This window comes from Carcharhinus amblyrhynchos, chromosome 4, assembly GCF_965287045.1.
Source record: "Carcharhinus amblyrhynchos chromosome 4, sCarAmb.v2.hapA, whole genome shotgun sequence".
Lineage (NCBI taxonomy): Eukaryota > Metazoa > Chordata > Chondrichthyes > Carcharhiniformes > Carcharhinidae > Carcharhinus > Carcharhinus amblyrhynchos.
The window spans coordinates 129430104-129456618 of NC_137327.1; the positions used below are offsets into that span (position 1 = coordinate 129430104).

At 42.7% G+C, this 26515-nt stretch overlaps 1 protein-coding gene across 6 annotated transcripts in view; it reads left to right on the top strand.

Moving 5' to 3' along the window:
• The window catches only part of LOC145342356 (transcriptional regulator Kaiso-like), a 58370-nt gene that overhangs the window by 13419 nt on the left and 18436 nt on the right, over positions 1–26515 (top strand). For 4 of the 6 annotated variants that reach the window (XM_080187870.1, XM_080187872.1, XM_080187871.1 and 1 more), the window contains exons 2-3: positions 5166–5208; positions 14059–18096. In XM_080187870.1, the coding sequence (XP_080043996.1) occupies positions 14061–15914 (1854 nt within the window). In that variant the 5' untranslated portion in view covers positions 5166–5208; positions 14059–14060 and the 3' untranslated portion in view covers positions 15915–18096. Of the gene's footprint in view, positions 1–5165; positions 5209–7313; positions 7434–14058; positions 18097–26515 lie in introns of those variants that run through there. The other 2 variants (XM_080187874.1, XM_080187875.1) reach the window with 2 other exon arrangements.

The window sequence follows — 26515 nt, forward strand, 5'->3', positions numbered from 1 at the left end:
TATGGGGTTTTATGGGATTGGGGGTTATAGATAGGTGTTGATGTGATTGGCGCAACTCGTGGGCCGAAGGGCCTGTTTGTGCTGTAGTGTTCTATGTTCTATGTTCTATTTCCATGATTTAGTAGTTTTGTTCAAGAAAAGGTATTGTTGGAGACCTTCAGTAGCCAGTTGCAGGAAGAAATTTGTTCTTAAGAAGGGACCAATGGAAATACCTTATTTCTTTCCTTAAATAAGTAGTTTAAGGAAAATAAGTTATTTGAAAAATGATCAGGATTTTGTGATTGTAAAGATGGCAAAGCTATCAGTGTTCACTTTCATTACACCACTGGAATTGGTCTCAACTGGGATCTTGGGTTCATGTCACACGTATAAAGATACAAACTCAATTTACAGAATAATGATTGGAATGCGATTCTTTACAGCTAATCAAGTCTTAAAGGTACAGACAGTGTGAGTGGAGAGAGCGTTAAGCGCAGGTTAAAGAGTTTGTATTGTCTCCAGATAGGACATTTAGTGAGATTTTGCAAGTTCAGGCAAGTCGTGGGGGTTACAGATAGTGTGACATGAACCCAAGATCCCGGTTGAGGCTGTTCACATTTGTGCGGAACTTGGCTAAGAGTCTCTGCTCAGCGACTCTGTGCTGTCGCTTGTTGTGAAGGCTGCGTTGGAGAATGCTTACCCAAAGATCAGAGGCCGAATGCTCGTGACTGCTGAAGTGTTCCCCAACAGGAATAGAACACTCTTGCCTGGTGATTGTCAAGCGGTGTTCATTCATCCATTAATGTAGGGTCTGCATGGTCTCCCCAATGTACCATGCCTGGGGGCATTCTTTCCTGCAACATACCAGGTAGACAACGTTGGCCGAGTTGCAAGAGCATGTACTGTCTACTTTTTGAATGGTTTTCTCATGTGAGATGATGGCATCCATGTCGATGATCCGGCACGTCTTGCAGAAGTTGCTGTGCAGGGTTGTGTGGTGTCATGGTCACTGTTCTCCTGAAGGCTGGGTAGTTTGCTGTGGACAATGCTGTGGCCAAGGCCATCCCCACACCCCCACTTCTTGCCTTCAAACAACCATACAACCTCAAATAGACCATTGTCTGCAGCAAACTACCCAGCCTTCGGGAGAACAATGACCACAACGCCACACAACCGTGCTACAGCAACCTCTGCAAGACATGCTGAATCATTGACACGGATGCCATAATCTCATGTGAGAACACCATCCACAGGTACATGGTACATATTCTTGCAACTCGACCAATGTTGGCTACCTGATCCGCTGCAGGAAAGGATGTCCCCAGGCATGGTACATTGGGGAGACCATGCAGATGCTACGACAACGGATGAATGAACACCGCTCGACAATCACCAGGCAAGACTGTTCTCTTCCTGTTGGGGAACACTTCAGCAGTCACGAGCATTCGGCCTCTGATCTTTGGGTAAGCGTTCTCCTAGGCAGCCTTCACGACACACAACAGCACAGAGTTGCTGAGCAGTGACTGATAGCCAAGTTCCGCACACATGAGGACGGCCTCAACTGGGATCTTGGGTTCATGTCACACTATCTGTAACCCCCATGACTTTGCCTGGACTTGCAAAATTTCACTAACTGTCCTGTCTGGAGACAATACACATCTCTTTAACCTGTGCTTAACGCTCTTTCCATTCACACTGTCTGTACCTTCAAGACTTGATCAGCTGTAAAGAATCGCATTCCAATCATTATTCTGTAAGTTGAGCTTGTGTCTTCATATGCCCTGATTAGAACTCCCACTCACGTGATGAAGGGCAGCCAGCGCTGCGAAAGCTAGTGGCTTTTGCTACCAAATAAACCAGTTGGGCTTTAATCTGATGTTGTGAGACTTCTAGACTGCAAATGTGCAGAACAAACTGAAAATCCAGAAGCTTCACCTTTCTGCTGTTAATTTTATAAGAGACCCTTAAAAATAAAAGTTTCAGCTTGTTGAATGAGGTGTAACTCAGTTTAACTTCATAACTACTGCTGACATTTTCGTTGGCCCTTGGAATTTTATAATTGTGGAAATTTTCAAATTTCTCCATTGTGAAAATAAATCTCCACTTTAATTTTTTTAAAAGTTTGTTTATATGGCTATTTCAACTTTTACCTTTACCCACTCAATCATTTATTTTGCTGTCTGAAAATTTAAAGCTTTTGACTTCCTGGTTGGCTGTCTGTGCAGGTATTTTAATGATGTTGGTTGCTTACCTCGTTTGCTGACTTCCCTGTTGCTTGATGCTTGGAGAGCCAGTTGACTTGGTTCCAGATTGAAACTGCTGTTGGGAAAGGGGAAACCCATTCCATAGAGGTCACAAGTTCTTTGTGGGCTAATTTCTTCATGGTCAACAGCTTCACCTGCGACCAAAAAGTTGGGTCCAATGTCTTGATCTTGTTTTGTTAGTAAGCTCAAAATTAGCTGTTTTTAAAGTACGTGAAAATATCTGATAGCTACAGCCGAGCTACAGAAGCACACAGCCAAAATGTTTTTATTGGGTTCTTAAAAATTCTAAAGCAAAAAGTTTTTTCCTCTTTCCATTACAGTTTCAACTGGTGGTAGTGATGAGTCAGATTACATTAGCTGAGCTGGATTGGGTGTTTGCATTCATAGGAATACATTATTTTATGTAATTTTCACCTGTTAAAAATAACCAGAAACCTCTGTGAAGAGGGAGTGGCAGACTAGCTGCTGTCTAAGAGGCACAAATTGTACAAAGACTTTCTTCTTTAAGGTAGGTTTTTAATCAATTTGTTAGAAATCATGGTTTATTTGATAAATTTGAAGGGTTATCACATGGAAGTGGCTTTGAGTGAAGAAAATTACCTAAAAGCCCAGAGTTTGAAATACTTGCATGCGTTAGTATTGGTTAAACCTTTTGTGTAAAATACATTGTCACAAATTCATTACCCCTTGCATTGATCACGGGATGTTGACAGTCCTGCCGTGTGCTATTTTTAGGGCTGGTGGTTGACACTTTCATGTCAAATTCCTACACACACTGTTTTAGTGAAAATTTTGAAAAGTACTGGATTATTTCAATAAAATACCATGTACAGGATTTGGCACAATTGCATGAACCACTGCAGTAAAAATATTGTGTGGGGGAATTTCAACTCTGTTCAATTCCAGATTTTTGTTAACCCTTAAGGTTATTGTCTTTGGTACCGAGGATGGGAATCAGATTAACATATTTAAATCATTATTCTGTTATGCTGTGTCGGCTTTAAACCGGATTCTCCCTGTTCCTGGAATTCTCCAACCCATGGGGGCAGCGGGAACCTGAAGCCAATCATCACTGGTTTCCAAAAACAGAAACCAATTGTGATTGCCACACTGGAGGCCTCAGAGGCCATTGAAGTCCCTGGGTGGTTGGAGAACTGACTGGACAGTGCCAAAGGGAGGAAGACATGGGGGGGGGGATAGTGGCGGGGTGACAGGTAGGGGAGGGGTGTCTGAAAGTCAAGAGTGAGTCCTTTGCTGACCCTTTTGCAGGGTGTTGCTCATTTGTAGAGGGAGGGGGCGGATGGATGTTGGTACCAGCAAATAATGGGGTGCCTCGTGCCAGTGAGTGGAGGGGGTAGTCTTAGTCAGTGAGTAGGAATGGCGGAGGGGGATGTGTAGGATTGTTTGGCTTGATCTCTCAGGAGCCAGGCTTGCTGGCACCTTTAGGTTCCCACTCCAAAAAAAATTCTAAGTGTGGGAGAATTCAGTGAGAATCCCCCCAGGCTCCAAATAAATTTCTAAGTATGATTGAATTGTGAACTAAATCACACCAGCCATCCCAGTGGGAATCACACAGGTTTTCCTCCTCGGGACAAGAGCATAGATATTCCTTGAGTGACTTGTTTCAAAATCCCAAGTTTTCTACTCACAGTGTATAGGAATTAATGTAATATTGGAATGTATGTTTGTTGATGGCTCAACAAAAATTGCACAACCTAATATTCTACAGTGTTGGGGGAAATTTAGATCTCCAAAGATGTGCGGGTTAGGTTGATTGGCCATGTTCAATTGTCCCTTAATAAGATTAGCAAGGTAAATACGTGAGTTACGGGGAAAAAGGCCTGAGTGGGGTTGTCATTTCAGGCTTGATGGGCCAAATAGCCTCTTTCTGCACTGTTGGGATTTTATGATTTAAACCTGATCTATTGGACAAGTTGGGCCGTAGGGCCTGTTTCCATGCTGTAAACCTCTATGACTCTATTGAGTTAGGTTGTCTCTGCCAGGGCACTGCTGTAGTTGACTATGAAGAAAGTAGAAAGACTTTCAAATATGAAAGATCTTCCACCAATGGAACTGATAGCTGGAAAATGTGAATATGTAGATGTTGAGTAAAGAGGCATTTGGGCTTGGCTGTGATGCCGTCTTTCCATGTCTAATGGCCAGTAAACATTCAGTGCAGAGGCTTGCACAGAGAAGAGGTCATGGGATACTGGAGAGCAGCAGTGAGTTCTTCCTACACTGAAACTCACGTGAATAATGAACATTTGTATGACATTATCTGTTGCCTATGGAAACATACTCCAGCAAGCAGTTGAGCCCTTCAGTAACAGTTATGTTACACTCTAGGTTCTAGTTTGTGCTCTTAGTGATCTCTACAGTCCATTTCTTTAAAAAAACCTGGTGGAGGATGACATAATGCCACAAGTGCAGTGGAAAGAAAAGCCACTGGTACTGGGGAAGGGAAAGCACCTCGTATTTTCATACATCCTTGGCTAACATGTTTTTGTTAACATATTTAAGCTTTTGTCCATTCTGAAGTTCTGTCTCAAAGGGACAGTGAAATGAATGTGTAATCTGGATGTTGAGGTGTTGCTCGGAATTATTTCAGATTGTGGAGGGTACAGAAACTGCAATAAGCCCAGGAACAGCAATTTGGACCTGCAGCTTTATGCTTTGTGAAATGTGAAAGGCTTCCGGAAATGGAAAGGAAATGTGAAAATCTTTTAGGTTGTGCAGAACTGATGAACTTTTGTTTGTTATAACCTCAGTTTGAGAGTAAAAGGAAAGGTGAATTGACCTTTAGTTAACCAGTTTATTATGATAGAATGCTTTTATTAAAAAAAAAATCTGCTTTCTGGAGTTTTATTGTAGTATAGAAGCTTATGTTTCAATCTAAAATGATATGTTTTTATTTTTTTGCAGATCATTGCAAAGAAAGCGTGACCTTTGAAAATAATTATAAAAGGTAAATGCAGATCTAACAAATGCCTACTTAAACGATACTTGTCATTCTCCAATCGGAGTGCATAATTTTAGCTGGTTATCTTGATAGTTGGTTTTCCCTTAATTATGAATTTGTGTCCAGTCTGCCTCGGGTCTTGCATGAAATTACCAGACACATTAGTCCTTTAAAAGAAGCATAGATACAAAAATTAGTGATTGGCTGAAATGTGTTACCCAATTGATGAAGATGAATAAATTAAAAAGTTAAATTCAGTTGTTATGTAAAAATAAGGAGCCAATAAGTAGCAGGAAAACTGAGCAATCTAATTGCTCAAGTTTCTTCATAAACTTACCAGTCATGAACTAGCAAGAGTCAGAGTCTACCCAAACAAATTATTGTTTTTATTTGAGATTTGATTTTTCAGCTAACTGAAAAAGTATGCACAAATGTAAACTAAGAAACCCAGGAGTACTTAAACCCTATAGAATAACATAAGAAACATAAGAACATAAGAAATAGGAGCAGGAGTAGGCCATCCAGCCCTTCGAGCCTGCCCCGCCATTCAATAAGATCATGGCTGATCTGTCGCTGCTCAGTTCCACTTTCCCGCCCTCTCCCCATAACCCTTAATCCCCTCTCCTATCAAAAACCCATCAACCCGCGTCTTAAAAGTATTTAGCGAGGCAGCCTCCACCACTTCAACGGGCAGAGAATTCCAGAGATTCACCACCCTTTGAGTGAAGAAGTTCCTCCTCAACTCCGTTCTAAACCGCCCCCCTTTTATCTTGAGGCTGTGCCCCCTAGTCCTATTGTCTTTTTTGAGTGGGAAGAGTCTTTCCACCTCCTATCCATCCCATTCATCATCTTATACGTCTCAATGAGATCTCCTCTCATTCTTCTAAACTCTAACGAGTACAAGCCCAGTTTATTCAGCCTCTCCTCATAGCTCAACCCCCTCAACTCCGGTATCAGCCTAGTAAACCTCCTCTGCACTCCCTCCAAGGCCAAAATATCTTTGCGCAGGTGCGGCGCCCAAAAATGCACACAGTACTCCAGTTGCGGCCTCACCAATGCCCTATACAGCTGCAGCAAGACCTCCCTACTTTTATATTCAATCCCCCTCGCTATGAAGGCCAGCATCCCATTCGCATATTCTAAATTTGAGTTAAATTTTCTCTTTTTTTTATTTTAGATCATAAATACATATTCTTTGTATAGTTTCTGACACAATTTTGTAAATCTCTAGAATATTTTCTGATAGAAAGTTACTCTGCGCTTGTCATATCTGTCTAGAATTATTTGGCTTGGCTTTGCTGCTGACGTTTAAGTTACTTCCAATTTACTGTAGTCGATAACCTATTCCAATAGTTCATCCCTTATTCATTTCAACTCCTTTGCAAATACCGATTGCTGTGCCCCCTTCTACAAACCAGCCCCTTTCTTTTTGTGGTTAAACCAGGTCATGTGTGGATTTGGGCCAATGTTTTGAATTACTTCCAATTCTCCCAGCCTTCATTCTCCCAAAAGCCATCTTACTGTGCTTTCACAACCCAGATCCTATCAGTGCTTTTATTACCAGTATTTCCACACCCCTGCAGATTCCCACTGCTCTCACTCCTGGGCAGTATTCCACACTAGGCCTGGGTCCTTTTGTTTCATTTGCAGCCTTGCCTGCCTCTTATGTTTCCTGTGCTCCATCAAGTGACCCCTGCCGACCTGCTGTTTATCTTCCCTTCAATAGCTGAATCAGAATTGCTGAGAGTCCTTTCAAATTTTCCCTGGCCCACTCAACTAGCCGTACGTTATTCCTGTCCCAACACCGGTTTGATCCTATCTTCACTTGGCCAGCTCTTGTACAGAATTTACTAACCATACTTGGAATGCTGCAGTTGAACACAACACTGGTCAACAGGTTCACTTTGGAAAATAGAACATAAATCCTGACTTGTCTGCTTCCTCTCAATCAACTGATTTCATCCCACTCCTTGCCAGTTGTTCACTAGTTGATCCTCTGCTCTCGTATGCTTGTAGGTGTACCTGCCAGGCTACCTGCTCAGTCAAACGCTCCTCAGTTCACTTTCTTGCTTGCTTATCCTAAATGCTTTCTCTTTATCCACCCATCCTAGGCACGTCTTGGATGGCTTCCCAGCCCAAGACTTTCCTGCAGTCCATGCTAACCCTGCCATGCTGAAAGTACTTTCTTGACCCACCTGCCTACCTCAAATTCTTTTGGGGATTAACAAGAGGTGAGGAAAAGTGAAAACCGAAGTAGGAGGAAAAAGCAAGCAGAAGAAGGCAAGGACTGCAATTCTGCAGGCTTTGTGAAGATAAGACAGAATGGGTGGGGCGAGGGGTGGTTTCAGGTGGTGGTGGAGGGGGAAGAGGATAGGAGAAGAGGAGGAAGTGAAAGAAAACACAAATATTTGAGAGGACTGGATTAGGGGGTTATGAGATGCCGAGAGCTTCTTGATATGGCTTAGCTCAAAATAGCTTGAAGGTGACTGAATTAGACACTTTTATTTTGACGATGGTGATGATCCTGAGCAACTTGCATGTGGGCATGAAAACGTAAGAACAAGGTTTTGCTCCAGGGCTTTAAGATTGTGTTCCAACAAAATTAAAAAGCTCCTCCCAAGAGCTGGAGTGGGGCACATTTTAAGGAACAGTTGTTCTCCATCTAAGCATTTCTTCATGACCTAAGTCTTCTACGTGGCACTTCTTTCTCAAAGTGGACAACACTAACATATCTGCAATTCTTCCATTTTGCTTCTGGCGAATAATTTTTTTCTTGAGCTTGGTTGCCGTTGGACCTGGGCCTGTATTTAGAACTTTTGAATTACTTCAGATTCTCCCAAAAGCCATCTTGCTGTGCTTCCACAACCCACTGCTTTTATTACCAGTATTTCCATTCCCCTACTGATTCCCACTGCTCCCACTCATCAGAGCAATATTCCACCCTACCTGTCCACAATCTCCCCAGATCCCTCTTGGCTAATGCTATCCTGATGTTACTCAGCTGTTGATCCCCAAACTGCAAACTTATAAAATGTCCCCAGCCTTCAGCTTTCAGCACTTCCACCTCCTATATCCCATCCTCCACACTTACTTAATGTGATCATTCTTTCTCTCCCAACTACCCAACCAAGCTGCCAAGCTCTCTGATCTCTTCCTCCCAAGCTCTAACCCAACTACTGTGCTTCGTGTGAGCCACAGAATGTCCCTCATGGAGTTCCATTTCTCTGTCACTTGCTTGTGATACAGTGCCTCACTGACAGCTTCATTTAGAACAAAGAACAACCCAGCATGGGAAACAGGCCCTTCGGCCCAATGAGCCCGTGCCGCCGCATCACCCTACACCTATTCTACCCTGCATGTCTACGAATGGAACCCCTAACTTAGTCAGATTCAGGGGAGAATAGTGTCAATTTGGTAAAACCAATCAGCCTAAGAGCACATCTTTGGGGTGTGGGAGGAAACCGGAGCGCCCGGAGGAAACCCACGCAACCACGGGGAGAATGCACAAACTCCCACAGACACAGGCCCAAATCCATGTATCTGCACAGCTAGCAGTGCTAGTCACCGAGCTGTTGCGGCGCCCGTCTACCGGTCCAGGATCAAGCACACACACCGACACGAAGTACTAGGCCACTCCCTGAACTTCCAAGAGCAGCCCACGCACGACCCACCGTGTGCATGCCCCTCGTTTGACACGAGGTGGACCTCCGCCTGCGGAATAAAAAGACAAAAACGTTAATCTTACAAGCCTGCTTTTCTGGTGTCTCCCGAGGTTCTAACCTTATTTAATAGACCCTACCATAACCCTCCATCCTCGTTTCACTCATGTGTCTATCTAACTGAACCTTAAACGAGTCCAACGTTCCTGCCTCCACCACCCTACTCGGTAGCGCGTTCCATACCCCCACAACTCTCTGCGTAAAGAACCTTCCTCTCACTTCCAAATTATACCTCTCCCCCCTCACCCTTAAATCATGACCTCGTGTTTGTACCCAGTCTAGGGAGCAGTCTCTCACTATTAACTCTATCTGTTCCCTTCAGTATCTTATATACCTCTATCGTATCCCCCCTCAATCTCCGTCTTTCCAAGGAGAAAAATCCCAGTTTCTCCAACCTTTCCTCGTAACCCAGCCCCTCCATGCCAGGCAACATCCTGGTAAACCTCCTCTGCACCCTTTCCAGAGACTCCACGTCCTTCCGGTAGTAAGGTGACCAGAACTGGACGCAGTACTCCAAATGCGGCCTGACCAACGTTCTGTACAACTGAAGCATTAGACGGCAGCTTTTATACTCTATACCCCTTCCTATAAAGGCTAACATTCCATACGCCTTCCCAACAACCTTCTCCACTTGTGACGCAACCTTCATGGATTTGTGAACCTGCACTCCCAGGTCCCTCTGTATGTCTATACTCCTAATCTGTCTACCTTTTATCACATAGCTCCTCTCTGCATTATTCCTTCCAAAATGCATCACCTCGCATTTGTCAGGATTAAATTCCATCTGCCACCTATCTGCCCAATGCACCAACCTATCTATATCCTGTTGTATCACCTGACAATCCAGTTCAGTACCCGCCAACCCAGCCATCTTGGTGTCATCAGCAAACTTGCTGATCACACCACCGACACTCTCTTCCAAGTCATTTATGTATACTACAAAGAGGAGAGGTCCCAGTACTGAGCCCTGCGGCACACCACTGGTCACTGGCCTCCAGCCCGACAAGGTCCCCTCCACAACTACCCTCTGTCTCCTATTACCCAGCCAGTTCTCAATCCACCTAGCTACCTGGCCTCGTATCCCACGCGCCTTAACCTTTTCTACCAGCCTACCATGAGGGACTTTGTCAAACGCCTTACTGAAATCCATATAGATGACATCAACGGCTCTCCCATCGTCAACCGTTTTTGTCACCTCCTCAAAGAATTCCACCAGATTCGTAAGGCAAGACCTCCCTCTAAGAAAGCCATGTTGCGTATCCCTAATCAGATCGCAACGCTCCAAATGCTCATACATCCTACCCCTAAGTATTTTTTCCATTAATTTCCCTACCACCGATGTCAAACTCACCGGTCTATAATTTCCAGGGTTATCCCTACTACCTTTTTTGAACAGCGGTACCACATTTGCTACCCTCCAGTCCTCTGGGACCTCACCTGTGTCCAAAGAAGAGACAAAGATTTGCGCCAGAGGCCCAGCAATTTCATCTTTCACCTCCCTAAGCAGCCTGGGATAAATACCATCAGGCCCCGGAGCTTTATCCATCCTTACGCTACCTAAAAGCCCTAGCACTTCCTCCCTCGTAATAGATATCTCCTGCAACTGATCCTCAGCTCCCTCCAAGAGACCGCACGATTCCGAACCCCTCTCCTTCGTGAATACCGACGCAAAGTATTCATTCAGGATCTCCCCCATTCCCTCCGACTGAATACATAACTCTCCACTCTTGTCCCTAAGAGGACCAATTTTCCCTCTAACTACTCTCTTGCCTCTAATATAGGAATAAAATGCCTTTGGATTTTCCTTAATCCTACCAGCCAAAGCCATTTCATGCCCTCTCTTCGCCCTTCTAATTCCCCTTTTTAGCTCCCTCCTACTCTCTATATTCCTCCAGCGCACTCTCCGTACCCAGTCGTTTCGACCTAACATACGCCTCCCTCTTCTTCCTGACCAAGTCTTCAATACCCCCTGTAATCCACGGCTCTCTAATCCTACCTTTCCCATCCTTCCGCTTAACCGGAACCTACCTCCCCTGCAACCATTTCATTTTGCCCTTAAAAGCTTCCCACTTGCCAACCGTGGACTTTCCAGCTAACAGCCCCTCCCAATCAGTGTCCTGCAGCTCCCTCCTAATCCTGCTATAGCTCGCCTTTCCCCAGTTCAGCACACTCCCGTTTGGCCGGCACTCGTCCCTTTCCATTTTTATCCTAAAGTAGACGGACTTGTGGTCACTATTAGCCACATGTTCGCCTACCTCTACCTCACCCACCTGCCCTGGCTCATTACCCAACACTAAATCAAGTATAGCCCCTCCCCTAGTCGGGCTAGTTACGTACTGCTCCAGTGACCCTTCCAAAACACATTTCACAAACTCCTCTCCCTCCGTACCCCCAGCTCTAGGCCCCCTCCAATTCCCTCCTGGAAGATTGAAGTCACCCACTACAACCACTCTATTCTTCCTGCACCTGTCCAAAATGCCCCTGCAAATGCCTTCCTCCACCGACCTCGGGCTGTTGGGTAGCCTATAGTACACCCCTAGCAATGTGATCTCTCCCTTTTTATTCCTCAACTCCACCCACAGTGACTCAATCCCTATCTCTTCCATATCGTCCTCCCTCTGCACTACTGTGATGTTTTCCTTTACTAACAGTGCCACCCCTCCACCTCTCTTCAACCCTCCTCTGTCACACCTAAAACACTTGTACCCAGGAACATTCAGCTGCCAGTCCTGCCCTTCTCGTAACCACGTCTCTGTTACAGCCACCACATCTAACTGCCTCACAAACATCAAGGCCCTAAGCTCATCTGTTTTCCCTGCCACACTCCTAGCATTGAAACAGACACAGTTCAACCCACGAGTGTCCCTCGGAACCTCCTTCTCCCTGACAATTTTCCTTTCACCCGACTCTCTCCCAGCCACCTCCCCACCCCCCCTCCCTATTAGTTTAAACCATTCCTGAACACCCCAGCTAACCTCCCCGCTAAGACACTAGTTCCCCTCCCGTTCAAATTCTCCCCACCCCTCCTGTACAGTTGCCCTTCTCTCCTAAACACCTCCCAGTGATCCACAAAAGTAAAGCCCTCTACCCTACACCAATCCCTCAACCATGCATTCAACTGCATGATCTCGTCATTCTTTGCCCTGCTAGTACTGGGCAGCAATCCAGAGAGTGCCACCCTGGAGGTCCTGCTCTTTAGTTTGGACCCCAACTCCCTAAATTGCCTACAGACCTCTACCCTACTCCTCCTTCCTATGTCCCCCTCCCCTACATGTACTATAACCTCTGCCTGGGTCCCCTCCCCTTTCAAAATACCCTCTACCCTTTCCGTTACATCCTTTACCCCTGCTCCAGGGAGGCAGACCACCATCCTGGAGTCGCGCCTCTGTCCACAGAACCTCCTATCAATACCTCGGATCCTCCCATCCCCTACCACTATCACCTTGCCAGCCCCCTTCTGTCCCTCTAAGTCAGTCTCCCCTTCCTGCTTTACAAAAGGAAGTTTAGCCTACAAAACTCAACATTGTTATTTTTCACCATTGGAAACATGTGGAAGAGAGAGAAGACATAAATTACAGAAAGAGTAAAGTGGAAACCAAGTCAAAGACTAGTTGGTGATATCAGTACCGCAATAAGTAAAGTGATGACCAAATAGATAGAGGGAGGGGCAGAGAAAAAAAGGAAACAAAAAAACACCGGAAAGGAATAGAAAAGAAGCAAATGCATGATGACGGAAATAGATTTCTTTGCTACAAGAGTTGAAATATCACAGAATTCATTATCCATTATTTGTCATTAGAACAATGGGTTCTCTAACTCTCCATGAACCACGCCACAGAATATCATTTGATTTTAGTCACATGTTCTTTAAATTCTCTAACAAAGTTTATTCCAGTGTGTCCTCTGGAATGGCCTGAACATCAGGCACCACAGTCTTTGGCGGAGAATTTACACAGCAGTTCTTCTGATCTTTAACTTTTGTAGAAAATCACCAGAGAAGCTGTTTCAGCAAAACCTAAGGTGGGAGGGGCAGCACAGAGATTCGCACTACTGCCTCACAGCACCAGGGACGCAGGTTCAATTCCAGCCTCGGGTGATTGTCTGTGCGGAGTCTGAACGTTCTCCCCGTATCTTTGTGGGTTTCCTCTGGGTGCTCCGGTTTCTTGCCACAGTCCAAAGACCTGCAGGTTAGATGGATTGGTCATGCTAAATTGCTCTTTAATGTCCAAATGTGTGTGGATTAGGTGGACAAGCCATGGGGTTATGGTGAATAGGCCGGAGGGGAGGCCCTGAGTGGAATGCCCTTTCGGAGAGTCAGTGCAGACTTGATGGGCGGGATGGCATCTTGCTGCACTGTAAGGGTTCTGTGGTTCTACATTGGAAGAACCCCTTTGGAAATTTTACCCCACCCTATGTCATTAAAAACAAAATGTACAATATAGAACAACAGCTCTCCTCAGGTGAATCATTTCAAATTTAATTTCAAAATAAGTTAAGGGCAAATGCCTGGATGTAATTATGGTAAAATATTGCTGAGTGGATTTGTTGTAAGGGCTTATTCTGGTGTATTATTTGGCCCTGTGAGATCATACATGATGTTACAATTTGAACCGGATCAAGTTTAAAGTTATTTATTAATGTTACAAGTAGGCTTACGGTAACACTGCAATGAAGTTATTGTGAAAATCCCCTAGTCACCACACTCCGACGCCTGTTCGGGTACACTGAGGGAGAATTTAGCGTGGCAATGCACCTAACCAGCGCGTCTTTCGGACTGTGGAAGAAAACCTGAGCACCCAGAAGAAATCCATGCAGACACGGGAGAACATGCAGACTCCACACAGATAGTGACCCAAGCCAGGAATCGAACCCAGGTCCCTGGCACAGTGAGCAGTAGTGCTAACCATTAATCTGTATGTTAGGCTGCATCACGTCTTTACTGTCTCCATGGAATAAAATAAATAAAACTGCTTTTATCTGAGAGTATAACAGAAAGGGTTTGCCAATATTGCTTGTGAATTTCTGATTACTGTTGATATAATTGTAAAATTTTGGATTAAGTTTGTTCATTTAACAGGATTTACATAGCCTATCAGCTGGCAGATCTTCATTGGAAATGTCTTTATTTTTGATCTAGTTATGGAGAGCAAAAAACTTATTAGTGCAACTGACATTCATCACATGGGAACATTGTTGAAGTCTCTAAATGAACAGCGTGTCCAAGGACTATTCTGTGATATTACCATAATTGTGGGAGATCGCAAATTTCGAGCACATAAGAATGTCTTGTCATCTGCTAGTAACTACTTCCATCAGCTTTTCAGTCTCGATGGCACTAAAAGTACATACGGACAAGTCCTTGAATTGAACTTTGTCAGAGCAGAGGTCTTTGCAGAGGTTCTGAATTTTATCTACAGCTCCAAATTAGTGCGTGTGAATGCAGAACTTGTAAGTGAGTTGATTCAGTCTGGGCAGGCCCTGGGGCTGAAGTTCCTTGCTGATTTGGGGGAATCGCTTTCAAAGTTAAAAGCAGCAGCACCTGCTACAGACGTTGCTGCTTCTGTAACAGATTCCAAGGGCGAGGCTTCACAAAAAGTGGCTGCTGATCCAACAGTGGAACCTGAACGCTTGATTATACATGTTGAAGAAGGAGGTGTGGGACCACGAATAACTGATGCTTTCTCTCTGTCTAGTGCGGAGTTTAGGGATTCCAAAGGCAACAGTCAAGCCTCAGTCAGTGGTGAAGATTCAGAGGATAATGATGATGTCATTTTCTGCAGTGAAATTACACCACCTAAACAGCCCTCCAATATAGCTAGTAACAGTTTAGCGCAAACAAATGTTATCATCCCCAACATACCAGTAAGTTCTGACAACTTAGGGGTTCAAACAAAACATCTTCCTCTATTGCCAGAGACGTCACCGAAAGTTGGGGAATTCAAAGGCAAAATCCCTGACGGGAGCGCAGGGAGTGGGCAGAATACTGTAATTAACCAACAAAGCACAAAGGTTGGAAATGCAAAATACATTCAAGATGGCAATCATCCTGTAACCATAGTTAAAACGGCTGCCATTGATACTTTGTCTAAAGGTTGCAGAGTCTATGCAAATATTGACACAAATCCCAACACTTATCACATTGTGGTACCAAACAAAGATGACCTTGCCAACCGTGAAACCAAACAGAACAAGGAGCCTCAATCCCCTGAAAAAAAGCTGCTACTGATTGGAGACAAGGTATCTGGTGATGGCGGCCACTCAAGTTTTCAAATCATGCCTGAAAATTCCTCTAATCATATAAATAACTCAAGACCTATGTTCATCAATGATCAGTACTTTCCAGATGCAAAACGAATGAAAAGGGAACAAGATCATTACGAGTTAATTGTAGATGGACGGGTGTTTTATGTTTGTATTGTTTGTAAGCGATCATATGCCTGCCTGACTAGCCTGCGAAGACACTTCAATGTTCATTCCTGGGAGAAGAAATACCCTTGCCATTACTGTGAGAAAGTGTTCCCTCTTGCTGAATATCGTACTAAGCATGAAATTCTCCACACTGGCGAACGGCGATACCAGTGTTTGACGTGTGGTGAGACCTTCATTAACTACCAGGTGATGGCATCACACATCAGGTCAGTCCACAGTAAAAAAACTGGCAAGAATGCAACTGAAGATGAGGCTGTCTCCGATTCCAAACTTTACCGCTTGCTGCCATGCAAAACCTTACAGATCAGGCAATACGGATTCCTGACTCCAGGTGGATCTGGAGCCATGACTGAGATTAATGAAGATGGAATTGTGTATCATGTAGATGATGATGATGATACGGATGCTCCACCACAGACCCCGGAGACCATAGGAGGCAACAAGCCTACGAGCTGGGATGATATTTTTCCTCAGGAAGGAACCCCTGTTTACAGGTACAATTCCTTAGATGGCAATTCCGAATTAGAGTTTGTTATACCTGAATCCTTCCGAGAACTGGCATGAAGTCATTCAGACTATGATGGAACTTAAACATAGTAAGAAAGTGGGTTGTGTTACCTGGTAAACTGCTGACTGACAGCCATTGGCAATATTAATGTACTAACAGACCGGTTAAGCGTTTGTGTTTCAGGCAAACAAAAGATTCAGTGGCTGGACCATTGTATGGCTAACTTAGTCTTTTTTTTTAAGAAGTGTTTCTGTTAAACATAATGATGTCAGTGTAGTATACAACATGAATGTGCAACAGAATCCAATTATGGTTTTGAACTAAAATGCAGTTTCTACCGAGGTTTCATCGGAAGTGGCCAGATATTGATGGGCATTTATGTCTGATGTATACCATTGAAAGAGTTTTTAATTTCTTTAGTCTTTACTGATCAAACAGCCATTACCCAGATGTTTATGTTTTACATATTTCTGCTCAGAAACTGAATTTGTGGAATTTTATGTGTTAGCACTTCTCATTGTAGGGCTGGGGTGAAAAGCTGCTGTTGGTTTTGTTTACTCGCAAACTCTAAAATCATCTTCCTACAAATAATAAATCACCTTATTTAACATGTTTAATTAATTACATGGTCCTTCTTCCTAAAGTGACATTTCAATATTTTGATGCCTTTAACTTCACTGGAAAGTGACCAAAAGTGCAAGAGAGTGTTTAATTAGCAGTGTCATAGAACAAAGCTTTTCAGTGGTAGAAAGCATTGTTTCAGCCTCAGTTGGTATTGATGGACAGGTGCAAATGCTGGTGTAAGTAGCTGTGGTGCTAACGCCATGGAAGGGAAAGATTAATGAAAATAGGTTCAGTCCATATTGTTCTGCCCGTCTTCCTTCTATTCCATGATCATTTGTCTTGCAGTATTAATCATGCTTTCACAACTTTATAGTAATAATGCATCCATTTGAATTAAAACAAAATGTGCCTAATTAAACTAGATTTAATACATATAGAGTTAATAATGAGAAAAGATGGGTTAGGAAAAATTATCTAACCCAAGAGCCTGTTGTGTAGTCCACCACGAAAGGTGAATTATTTTGAATGACCCAATACCAAGCTGACTCCTCATGGCCATTGTCTTGATATTTGCTGTGTTATATCTATTAAGCTGGATGCTAATGCAGTACTTTGGGGTGAAAGCTTTTAAAATTGACAGTTCGAAAATTGAACTGTTATTTACAATGTCTGGCTTACCTGGGATATGCATGTTAAGTGATATTTTCTTGCCAGCTTCCAATTTTTTCAAATATTATTCCTGTTTGTTTTTCTACTGTGAAGTTGGTAGTCTATATGATTTTTAACAAAAGCAATATCCTGCTGTCCATTTTCAAAGTGGAATAGCATCTTAATTGTAATTTTTATAAATGCTTAGAGATTTAATTTATCATTTTGTAGCTCCAATGATTGTACTGCTAAAGTAAGTTTTGGGCGCACAACCACTCAGATGGCTGGGGATTGCAAGGTTTTATTAATGAGGTGGTTGACGCAATTTAATGATGCCTTTTCACCCAAATGCTTATCAGATTTTTTGAATCTTCTTAGCTAAAAAAAATTCAGTTGACCCAGCCTATCGTTACCTTGGTATACATTATTAAAAAAGCAAGAATGATTTTGCTTACACATTAAGTACTGTCGGCTTACAATATTGGAAATGCATTTCGTAGAACACTTCTGTTTAGTACCTATTCAGGAGTAGACTCTTAGCAAAATGATTTTTTTTGTAAATGCTTCACTGTATGGATCAACATTGTATATATGCTTCACTTTGGGGGAAAACATGGTCCCATAAGTCTTCTGAAATGTAGAAAAGTAACTAAACATGTAAAAGGAATAGCCTGTCATTTTGTTTGTTACAGTTTTGCATGCATAGATTAGAACAAAACTGCAGAATGGAAAATCTTTTTACACTTGCATTACAGTAATTTTTTTTCTAGTTACATGCAGATTGGAAAGATGATGTTGGTCTATATAATAACGTTATGTCCTATTGTGCAAGCAAGATTAATGCTTTTGTACCAGTGAAAATAATAAAACTACTAATATGTAAATATAGTTGTAACAAAGCTTTTTCCTTAGTATAGGTTATTGTTAAGTCACTTTTCTAGTTTCTTTAATTTTGAGCCTTAGAATGTAAGTTTATTTATTGTATTTGCTCTTTTGATGATAAAAAAATAAAACTTTCAGAACACACTGACTTGTACTTGTCCATACTGTATTTTGTTTGGTCATAAAACTAATTAATAACTGGTGGCACCATGGTTAACACTGCTACCTCACAGCTCCAGGAACCCAGGTTCAATTCTGGCCTTGAGGCGATTGTCAGTCTGTGTGGAGTTTGCAAATTCTCCCTGTGTCTGCATGGGTTTGCTCCAGGTGCTCTGGTTAGAACATAGAACATTACAGCGCAGAACAGGCCCTTCGGCCCACGATGTTGCGCCGACCAGTTACAAAAACAATGACCCACTAGCCTATACCAATCCCTTTTCGTCCATAAACCTATCCAGAGATCTCTTAAACGCCCCCAAACTAGACGCATTTACAACTGCAGCAGGCAGGGCATTCCAATCCTTCACCACCCGCTGGGTAAAGAACCTACCCCTGACATCCGTCCTGTAGCTACCCCCCCTTAATTTAAAGCCATGCCCCCTCGTGCTAGCTTTCTCCATCCGAGGAAAAAGGCTATCACTATCCACCCTATCTAAACCTCTAATCATCTTATATGTTTCAATAAGATCTCCTCTTAGCCGCCTTCTTTCCAACGAAAACAACCCTAAATCCCTCAGTCTCTCCTCATAGGACCTCCCCACCATACCAGGCACCATCCTAGTAAACCTCCTCTGCACCCTCTCCAACGCCTCCACATCCTTCTTGTAATGCGGGGACCAGAACTGCACACAGTACTCCAAGTGTGGCCGCACTAGAGTAGTGTACAGTTGCAACATTACACTGCGACTCCTAAATTCAATCCCCCTACCAATAAACGCCAAGACACCGTACGCCTTCTTAACAACCTTATCTACTTGATTCCCAACTTTCAGGGATCTATGTACACACACACCTAGATCCCTCTGTTCATCCACACTATTCAAAGTCCTCCCGTTAGCCCTATACTCGACACATCTGTTGCTCCTACCAAAGTGAATTACCACTTACTGTGGTTTCCTCCCACAGTCCAAAGATGGGCAGGTTAAGTGGATTGGCCATTGATAAATTCCTCCTTCGTATTCCTTTAGCCATGAGAAATATGTGGGGTTACGGGGATAGGGCCAAGGTAAGATACTCTGTCAGAGAGTCAGGGCAGATTCGATGGGCCAAATGACCTCTTTCTGTACTGTAGAGATTCTATGATTCTAACATTTTAAAATATGGAACCCCTTAGTTTTCATTAAAACATATACTTTTTATAATGGAGCTGGCATTTCTATGAAAATGTGGTAAAAATGCCCTTTTGTTTAGAAGAAGTAAATGTGCAAGGATGGTGATCTAAAATGTTCTCTACTTTTCTGAAGGGCTAGGCTGCTGTTGAGGTAAAATGTCATGGGTTTTGGTAACTCTGTTGCTCTTAACTGAATGATGCTTCTCCATGTATTAGCTTGGCTAGTTTTTTATTTATTTATGGGTCGCTGGCAAAGCCAGCATTTATCGCTCATCCCTAATTACCCTTGAGAAGATGCGTGCTACCTTGAGCTGCTGAAGTCTGTGTGGTGTAAGTACAGATAGTAGTTTGATAGGATGGAAAGTGAAATAGTCCAATCTGAAACTGGGATCCTAAATCTAAACAAAAGAAACTCAGAGGTGTGAGGCATGATTCGGCAAAGTTGGATTGGGGAACTTTAATTAATAGGTGGAAAGGCAATCGCTAATATTTAAAGAATTAATGTATGCATTGCAACAGCTGTACATTCCTTCCTGGCACAAAAAGACAACAAGAAAAGCAGCCCAACCATGGCTAATAAAATGAATTAAATATACTATTAGATCCAAAAGTTGTTAGAAAAAGTAGCAAACCTGAGAACTGGGAACAGTTTAGAATTCTGCAAAGAAGTACCTAGCGATTGATTCAGAGGGGAAAATTAGAGTATGAAAGTAAACTTGCAAGGAAGATAAAATCAGACTGTAAAAGTTTCTATAATTATGTAAAAAGCGTAAGTTTAGTGAAGACAAATGTAGCTGCTTTACAGTCAGAAACAGGAAAATTTATAATAGAGAACAAGGACATGACAGTACAACTAAACAACTAGTTTAGTCCGTCTTCATGGAGGAAGACAAATAACTTTCCAGAAATGCTACAGAACCAGGATCAAGTGAGAAGGAAGAACTGAAAGATTTTGGTATTTAAAAAAAAAGTGCTTGAGGAATTGATGGGACTGAACAATGATAAATATCCAGGGCCTGATAATCTACATCCCAGAATACTAAAGGAAGTGTTATGGAAATAGTGGATGTGTTGATTGTTATCCTCCAAAATTCTGTAGATTTTGGAAGAGTCCCAAGAGATTGGAGGGAGGGAAAAACAGGGAATTACAGACTAGTTAGTCTAACCTCAATAGTAGGGAAAATTCTGGAGTCTGTGATAGAGGATATGAAAACAGGATACTTAGGACATAGCAATGGGCTTAGACAATGTCAACATGGATTTAAGAAAGGGAAATCATGTTTGACAAACCTACCAACATTCTGGGGATTACCATTGACCAGAAACTGAACTAGACTAGCCATATAAATACTGTGGCTATCAGAGCGTGTCAAAGGCTAGGATTCCTGCGGTGAGTAAGTCACCATCTGACTCCCCAACACCTGATCACCATCTACAAGACACAAGTCAGGAGTGAAATCTACTTGTCTGGATGAGTGTGGCAGCCCTAACAATTCAAAAAGCTTGACACCATCCAGGACAAAGCAACCCGCTTGATTGCCAACCCCTGCGCAAACATTCAATCCCTCCATCACTGTCAAATAGTGGCAGCCATGTGTGCCATTAAGAAGATACACTATAGGAACTCACCAAGATTCCTTAGGCAACACCTTCCAAACTGATGACCACTACCATCGAGCAAGATAGATACCTGGGGACATTGCCATCTGGAGGTACCCCTCCAAGTCAGTCACCATGCTGACTTGGAAACTTATTGCTGTTCCCTCACTGTCACTGGGTTAAAATCCTGGAAATCCCTCCCTAACAGCACTGTGAGTGTATCTACACCTCAGGGACTGCAGGCAGTTCAGGAAGGAAGCTCACCACCACCTTCTGATGGGCAATAAATACTGGCTTAGCCAGTGACGTCCACAGGTTTTTTTGAGGATGTAACTAGTGGAACAGATAAGGGTGAACTGATGGATGTGGTGTCTTTGGATTACTGGAAAGCTTTTGGTAAAGCTCCATATTAGATGTTAGTGAGCCAAATTAAAGCACATGGGATTGGGCGTAGTATATTGGCATAGAATGAGAATTGTTTAGCAGACAGGAAACAGAGTAGGAATAAATGGGTCTTTCCTGAAGTGGCAGGCAGTGACTAGTGGGGTCTTGCTTGGGTCCCACCCAGTCACAATATTCATCAATGATTTGGATCAGGGAACCAAATGTAACATTTCCAAGTTTGCTGACTACACAAAATTTGGTGGGAATGTGAGTGAGCATGTTAGAGTAAGCACATTAAGAGACTTTAAGGTGATATGGACAAGTTGAGGGAATGAGCAAATACACATGGCAGGTGCAATATAATGTGGTTAAGTTGGAAGTTATTCACTGTGGTTGGAAAAATAGAATGGAGAGTATTTTTAAAGGTGATAGATTGAAAAATGTTGAGATACAAAAGGATTTGGATGTCCTTGTGCATCAGTCACTGAAAGCAAGCATTCAGGTACAGCAAATAGTTGAGGTGAATGTTATGTTGGCCTTCATTGCAAGAGAAGTTGAGTAGAGGGACAAGAATGTCTTACTGCAGCTGTACAGGGTCTTGGTGCAAGTGTTGTGTGCAGTTTTCATCTCCTTGCCTAAGAAAGAAGATACTTGCCATTGGGGGAGTGCAGCAAAGGTTCACCCCATTGATTCCTGGGTTGGCTGGATTGTCGTATGAGGAGAGATTGGGTTGACTAGGTTTGGAAGAATGAAACCGGACCTAATTGAAACATAAAATTCTGATAGTTGCTGGACAGACTGGATGAGGGTTGCTGTTTCCTCTGACTGGGAGGCTTCGAACAAGGGATCACATTGTCAGGATGTAGGGTAGGCCATTTAGGACTGAGTTGAGGAGAAACTTCTTCACTCAGTGGCTGGTGAACCTGTGGAATTCTCTACCACAGAAGGCTGTGGCAGCTAAGCCACTGAATGCAATTAAGAAGGAAATAGATTCCTAGATTCTAAAGGCATCAAGGGGTATTGGAAGAGTGTGGGTGTATGGTGTTGAGATAGAGGATTAGGCATGATCATATTGAATAGCAGAGCAAGCTCGAAGGGCCAAATTGCCGAATCCTGCTCCTGTTGTCTATGTTTCTAGTTCCAACTCAGCAAGTTGTGTGACTTGGAGGGGAACTTGCTCCCATGCTACTTGTTCCCATGTTCTTACAGTTGTTCTTACAGCTATCCTTGTTCTTACAGTTATCAGTGGTAAGGGTTTGGAAGGTACTATCAGAGAACTTTTGGCAAGTTGCTATAGGGCATCCTGTCGACACACTTCAACCCATGGTGCCCGCATGACGGCGGAGTTAATGTTCAAAATGGTGGATGGGTGCCACACAAGTGAAGAGACCACACTTCTGACTTGTACCTTATAGATTGTGAAAAAGCTTTGGGTGATCAGGAGGTGAGGCAGTCTAATGGACCTCAATAGGCTATGCGACCATGTAGCATCTATTTCAAACTTGATCCAGTCCACATACTTGCACCGAAGAAGAATCAAAAAAAGGTTCACAAGGATGGTACCAGAACTGAAAGGAGATACCTATTAGAAAACAATAAATACTAGCCCCACCAGCAATGCCTGCATCCTATGAAAGAATAAAGAAAGGAAAACTGAACAGACAGGGGCTCTTTTACTAGGGCTCTTTTCTTGAGAAAAGGTAGGACTAAGGGGCAACCCAGTAGAGATCTTGGAACGTTATGGAAGGGTTTGAGAAGGTAGATGTGGAAATACGTTTCCCAACTAGGGCTAAAACTACAAGATAATCACTGAGTGATTATAATGTGGGATTTGCTATCACAAACTTATCTGTTTTGGTGGCACAGTGGTTAGCAGCACTGCCACACAGCACCAAGGGCCTGAGTTCCATTCAGGCCTTGGGTGATTGTGTGGAGTTCGCATGTTCTCCCTATGCCTGCATGGATTTCCTCCATGTGTTCCAGTTTCTTCCCACAGTCCAAAGATGTGCAGGTTTGGTGGATTGGCCGTGCCAAATTGATGCTTAGTGTCTCAAGATGTGTAGGGTAAATGGATTGGACGTGGTAAATATGTGGGGTTAAGAGGATAGGGCGGGGAAGACATTCTGGGCAAAATACTCTCAGACAGTCAGTGCAGATTTGATGGAGCAAATGCCCTCCTTCTGCACTGTAGAGATTCTACGATTCCGTAAGGAGTGGTTCAGGTGATTGGCATAGATGCAGTTAAGGATAAGTTGGATAAAGACATCAGGGAGAAAAAGAACAGAAGGATGTGTTGATTGGGTTAGGTGAAGTGGGCTACAAGGAGATTCCTGTGGATTATAAATGCCTGCATAGACCTGAATGGCCTGTTTTTGTGTTGTGGTCTTTTTAATTCTATGTAACATTTTGTCAAAGGGCACAGGTTGGTGTTATGAAAGAGAACTCTGACCAATGACTGTGAAAGGAATACACCGTCTAGCTCCCTGGCTGACATTGGCCTGTTTGTGTACAGAGCGGAGATCAAATGGAGTTCCTGCTCTATATGCCTCACTATGATACAATACACTAATTTACCCACTGAATCGACAGGGGAGCCCATGAATGTATTAATTGTGTACAGAGGGATTTATTCTCAAACAGTCTATTGTAGCATCTGCCTGTGGACAATTGCTTGTTGTGTAAACAGTTTTAAATGCACTTAATTAGGTTCTAATGAGATACATAATCTGGTTTGTATTAGTCACTGTATCCATTTCAAAAATTGTAATCTTACATTTGTTTTAAAGTTTATTTGTTTGTGGCACAAGTAGGCTTACATTAACACTGCAGTGAAGTTACTGTGAAAATCCCCTAGTCGTCACACTCTGGCGCCTGTTCAGATACATTAAGGGAGAATTTAGCATAGCCAATGCACCTAACCAGCACATGTTTTGGACTGTGGGAGGAAACTGGAGCAGCCCAAGGGAAATCCATGTGGACACGGAGAATGTGCAAATTCCACACAGACAGTAACCCAAGCTAGGAATTGAACCTGGCTCCCTGGTGCTGTGAGGCAGCAGTGCTAACCACTGTGCCACCACTGATTATGAATCCTGATAACCTTTCAGTCACCAGAAAACCACAGCTAGATGTTAATTAGTTAAGTCAGGGTGAATTGCATCTATACAAACTTGCAGCATCACCTCCGCCTCCCACCCCCACTCCAGCCTTGTTTTAAAAGACCCGGCTGCAAAGGGAAAGCCTCATTTTAATGAATGTTGATATTGAGGACAATTGGTGATCTTACACTACATCCATAGCACCAAGAACGATCACTGTCTGCGTTCAAATCCTACTTCAGCAACTCCTGTATTTTCTTTCTTATTATGCTGTCAACGTTGTCTAACAGTTAGCCTAAATATGATGGGCCAAATGACCTCCTACTGCACTTAACAGTCCTATAAATGGAGGAGGAAGGTGAGGGAAATGTTCTCATGTAATGCATTGTTAATAATACTACACTTTCTCACAACTATCCTGTGAGCTGGCTTCATTAAAATAAATTGGTAAAGGAGTGCTTTGTAATTCCAGTAATTTCAAGTGGAAATAAATAGGTAAGGTAGATCCAAGTAACTACTTCTTGAAATGAACTCTCTCTTAATGCCCATTTATGATTAAATTCCACAAGTACTTTCCGATAAACATGTTTATATATATTTACTAACTATGTCATAATCATAATGGCTGTTTTGACTGTATAAAGTCATCAAAAACAATATTGCAAAAAGTGGAAAATGAAGTTACTAGACGCATTTGCAGCAGATGTCCCATAAAGTATAAACTTGTTGATCTCACTATTCAGTACTGGAACACTCATGATATTGTATTAGGAATTAAAATGCAAAGAATGAAAATCTTCAGCCAAGTGAATCAAAAATACACATAATCTTTGGTGCAAACGTGAATTTTGTCATCAAATAAATTTTCACAGCTTGTTGAAATCCATTGAACTATCTTGTCACCTTTCAATAGTGGCGTATACTATTTATTTAGCTCTGAAGAAGTCATGGGGACTCAAAATATTAATTCTATTTCTCTCTCCATAGATGCTGCCAGACTTGCTGAGTTTTTCCCAGCATTTTCTGTTATTTTAGAATTTTGGCATCCGCAGCATTTTACATTTATTATAGCATTTGTTTTCTATGTACGTAAGGTTTTGAAATTAGTTTGAGTTCGAATGTTTCTCGTAGCGTTACTACAGCAGCAAAGGAGATCATTTGGCCCATCCCTGGAACCATTCTGGTAAATCTCCTCTGTGGCCTTTCATCCTTCCTGAAGTGTGGTGACTAGAACTGGCCCAATGACTATGGCTTACCAAAGCTTTATAAAGATTCAGCATAACTTCCCTACTTCTGAACTCAATGCCTCTTTATTTAAACAACTGTGCTACTATGTGCTTTCTTTCATGTTTCAATGATCAGTTTTGGATCAGTGTTAGTCTCTCCTCAGAGTAGCTTTGGAGGTCAGGTCCTTCTCCACTTCATCTTAGTTTCAGTAGAGAAGGAGGTTATTCAGCTTCTTGCATCCGTACTGACTCTCTGTAAGTACAGCTCAGCTCCCCCCCCAACTCTCCTGTGGCCCTGTCGATCCTTTCTTTTCCAGTAATTATCCAATTCTCTTATGAAAACCGCAATTTAATCTGCTTCCACCACACTCTCCTGCAGTGCATGCCAGATCCTAACTATATGCTCAACAAGAAAGTTTTATGTAATCCAGACTCAAACTTAAGTGGGGTCTGTCAGAAGGAGTGAGTGCCTTTTTGAGAACATTCTCTTCATTTTCAGGTGGCTGTTAAAGCTTGCATGGCACTGTTTCTCCCAGTGTCCTTGCTAACATTTAGTTCTTGAACAACACCAGTAACAAGTACTGTATCGTCATTTGTCTTGTTATAGATTGTGGGACATGCTGTGCACAAAATGGCTGTCACATTTACTGACAATACCACAGTTCAAAAGTAGTTCATTGTTTGTGAAGCATTTTGGGATGTCATTCTTTACTTCAATCTATTAGGCATGAAATTATTTCTTCTGATGGTGTCTCTCGCCTAACTATGCAAGAGAATTTGATGCAGAACAGCTTACTAACCAAAGACAAAAGATTTTAAAGCTGATGCCTTGGTGCCAAAAATATTATAAGCTGATCATTTCATCAAACATTTCCATTTTTGAAGATAGCCATGCTTTGTATATTTTTAATCTTTCCTCGGTCTTC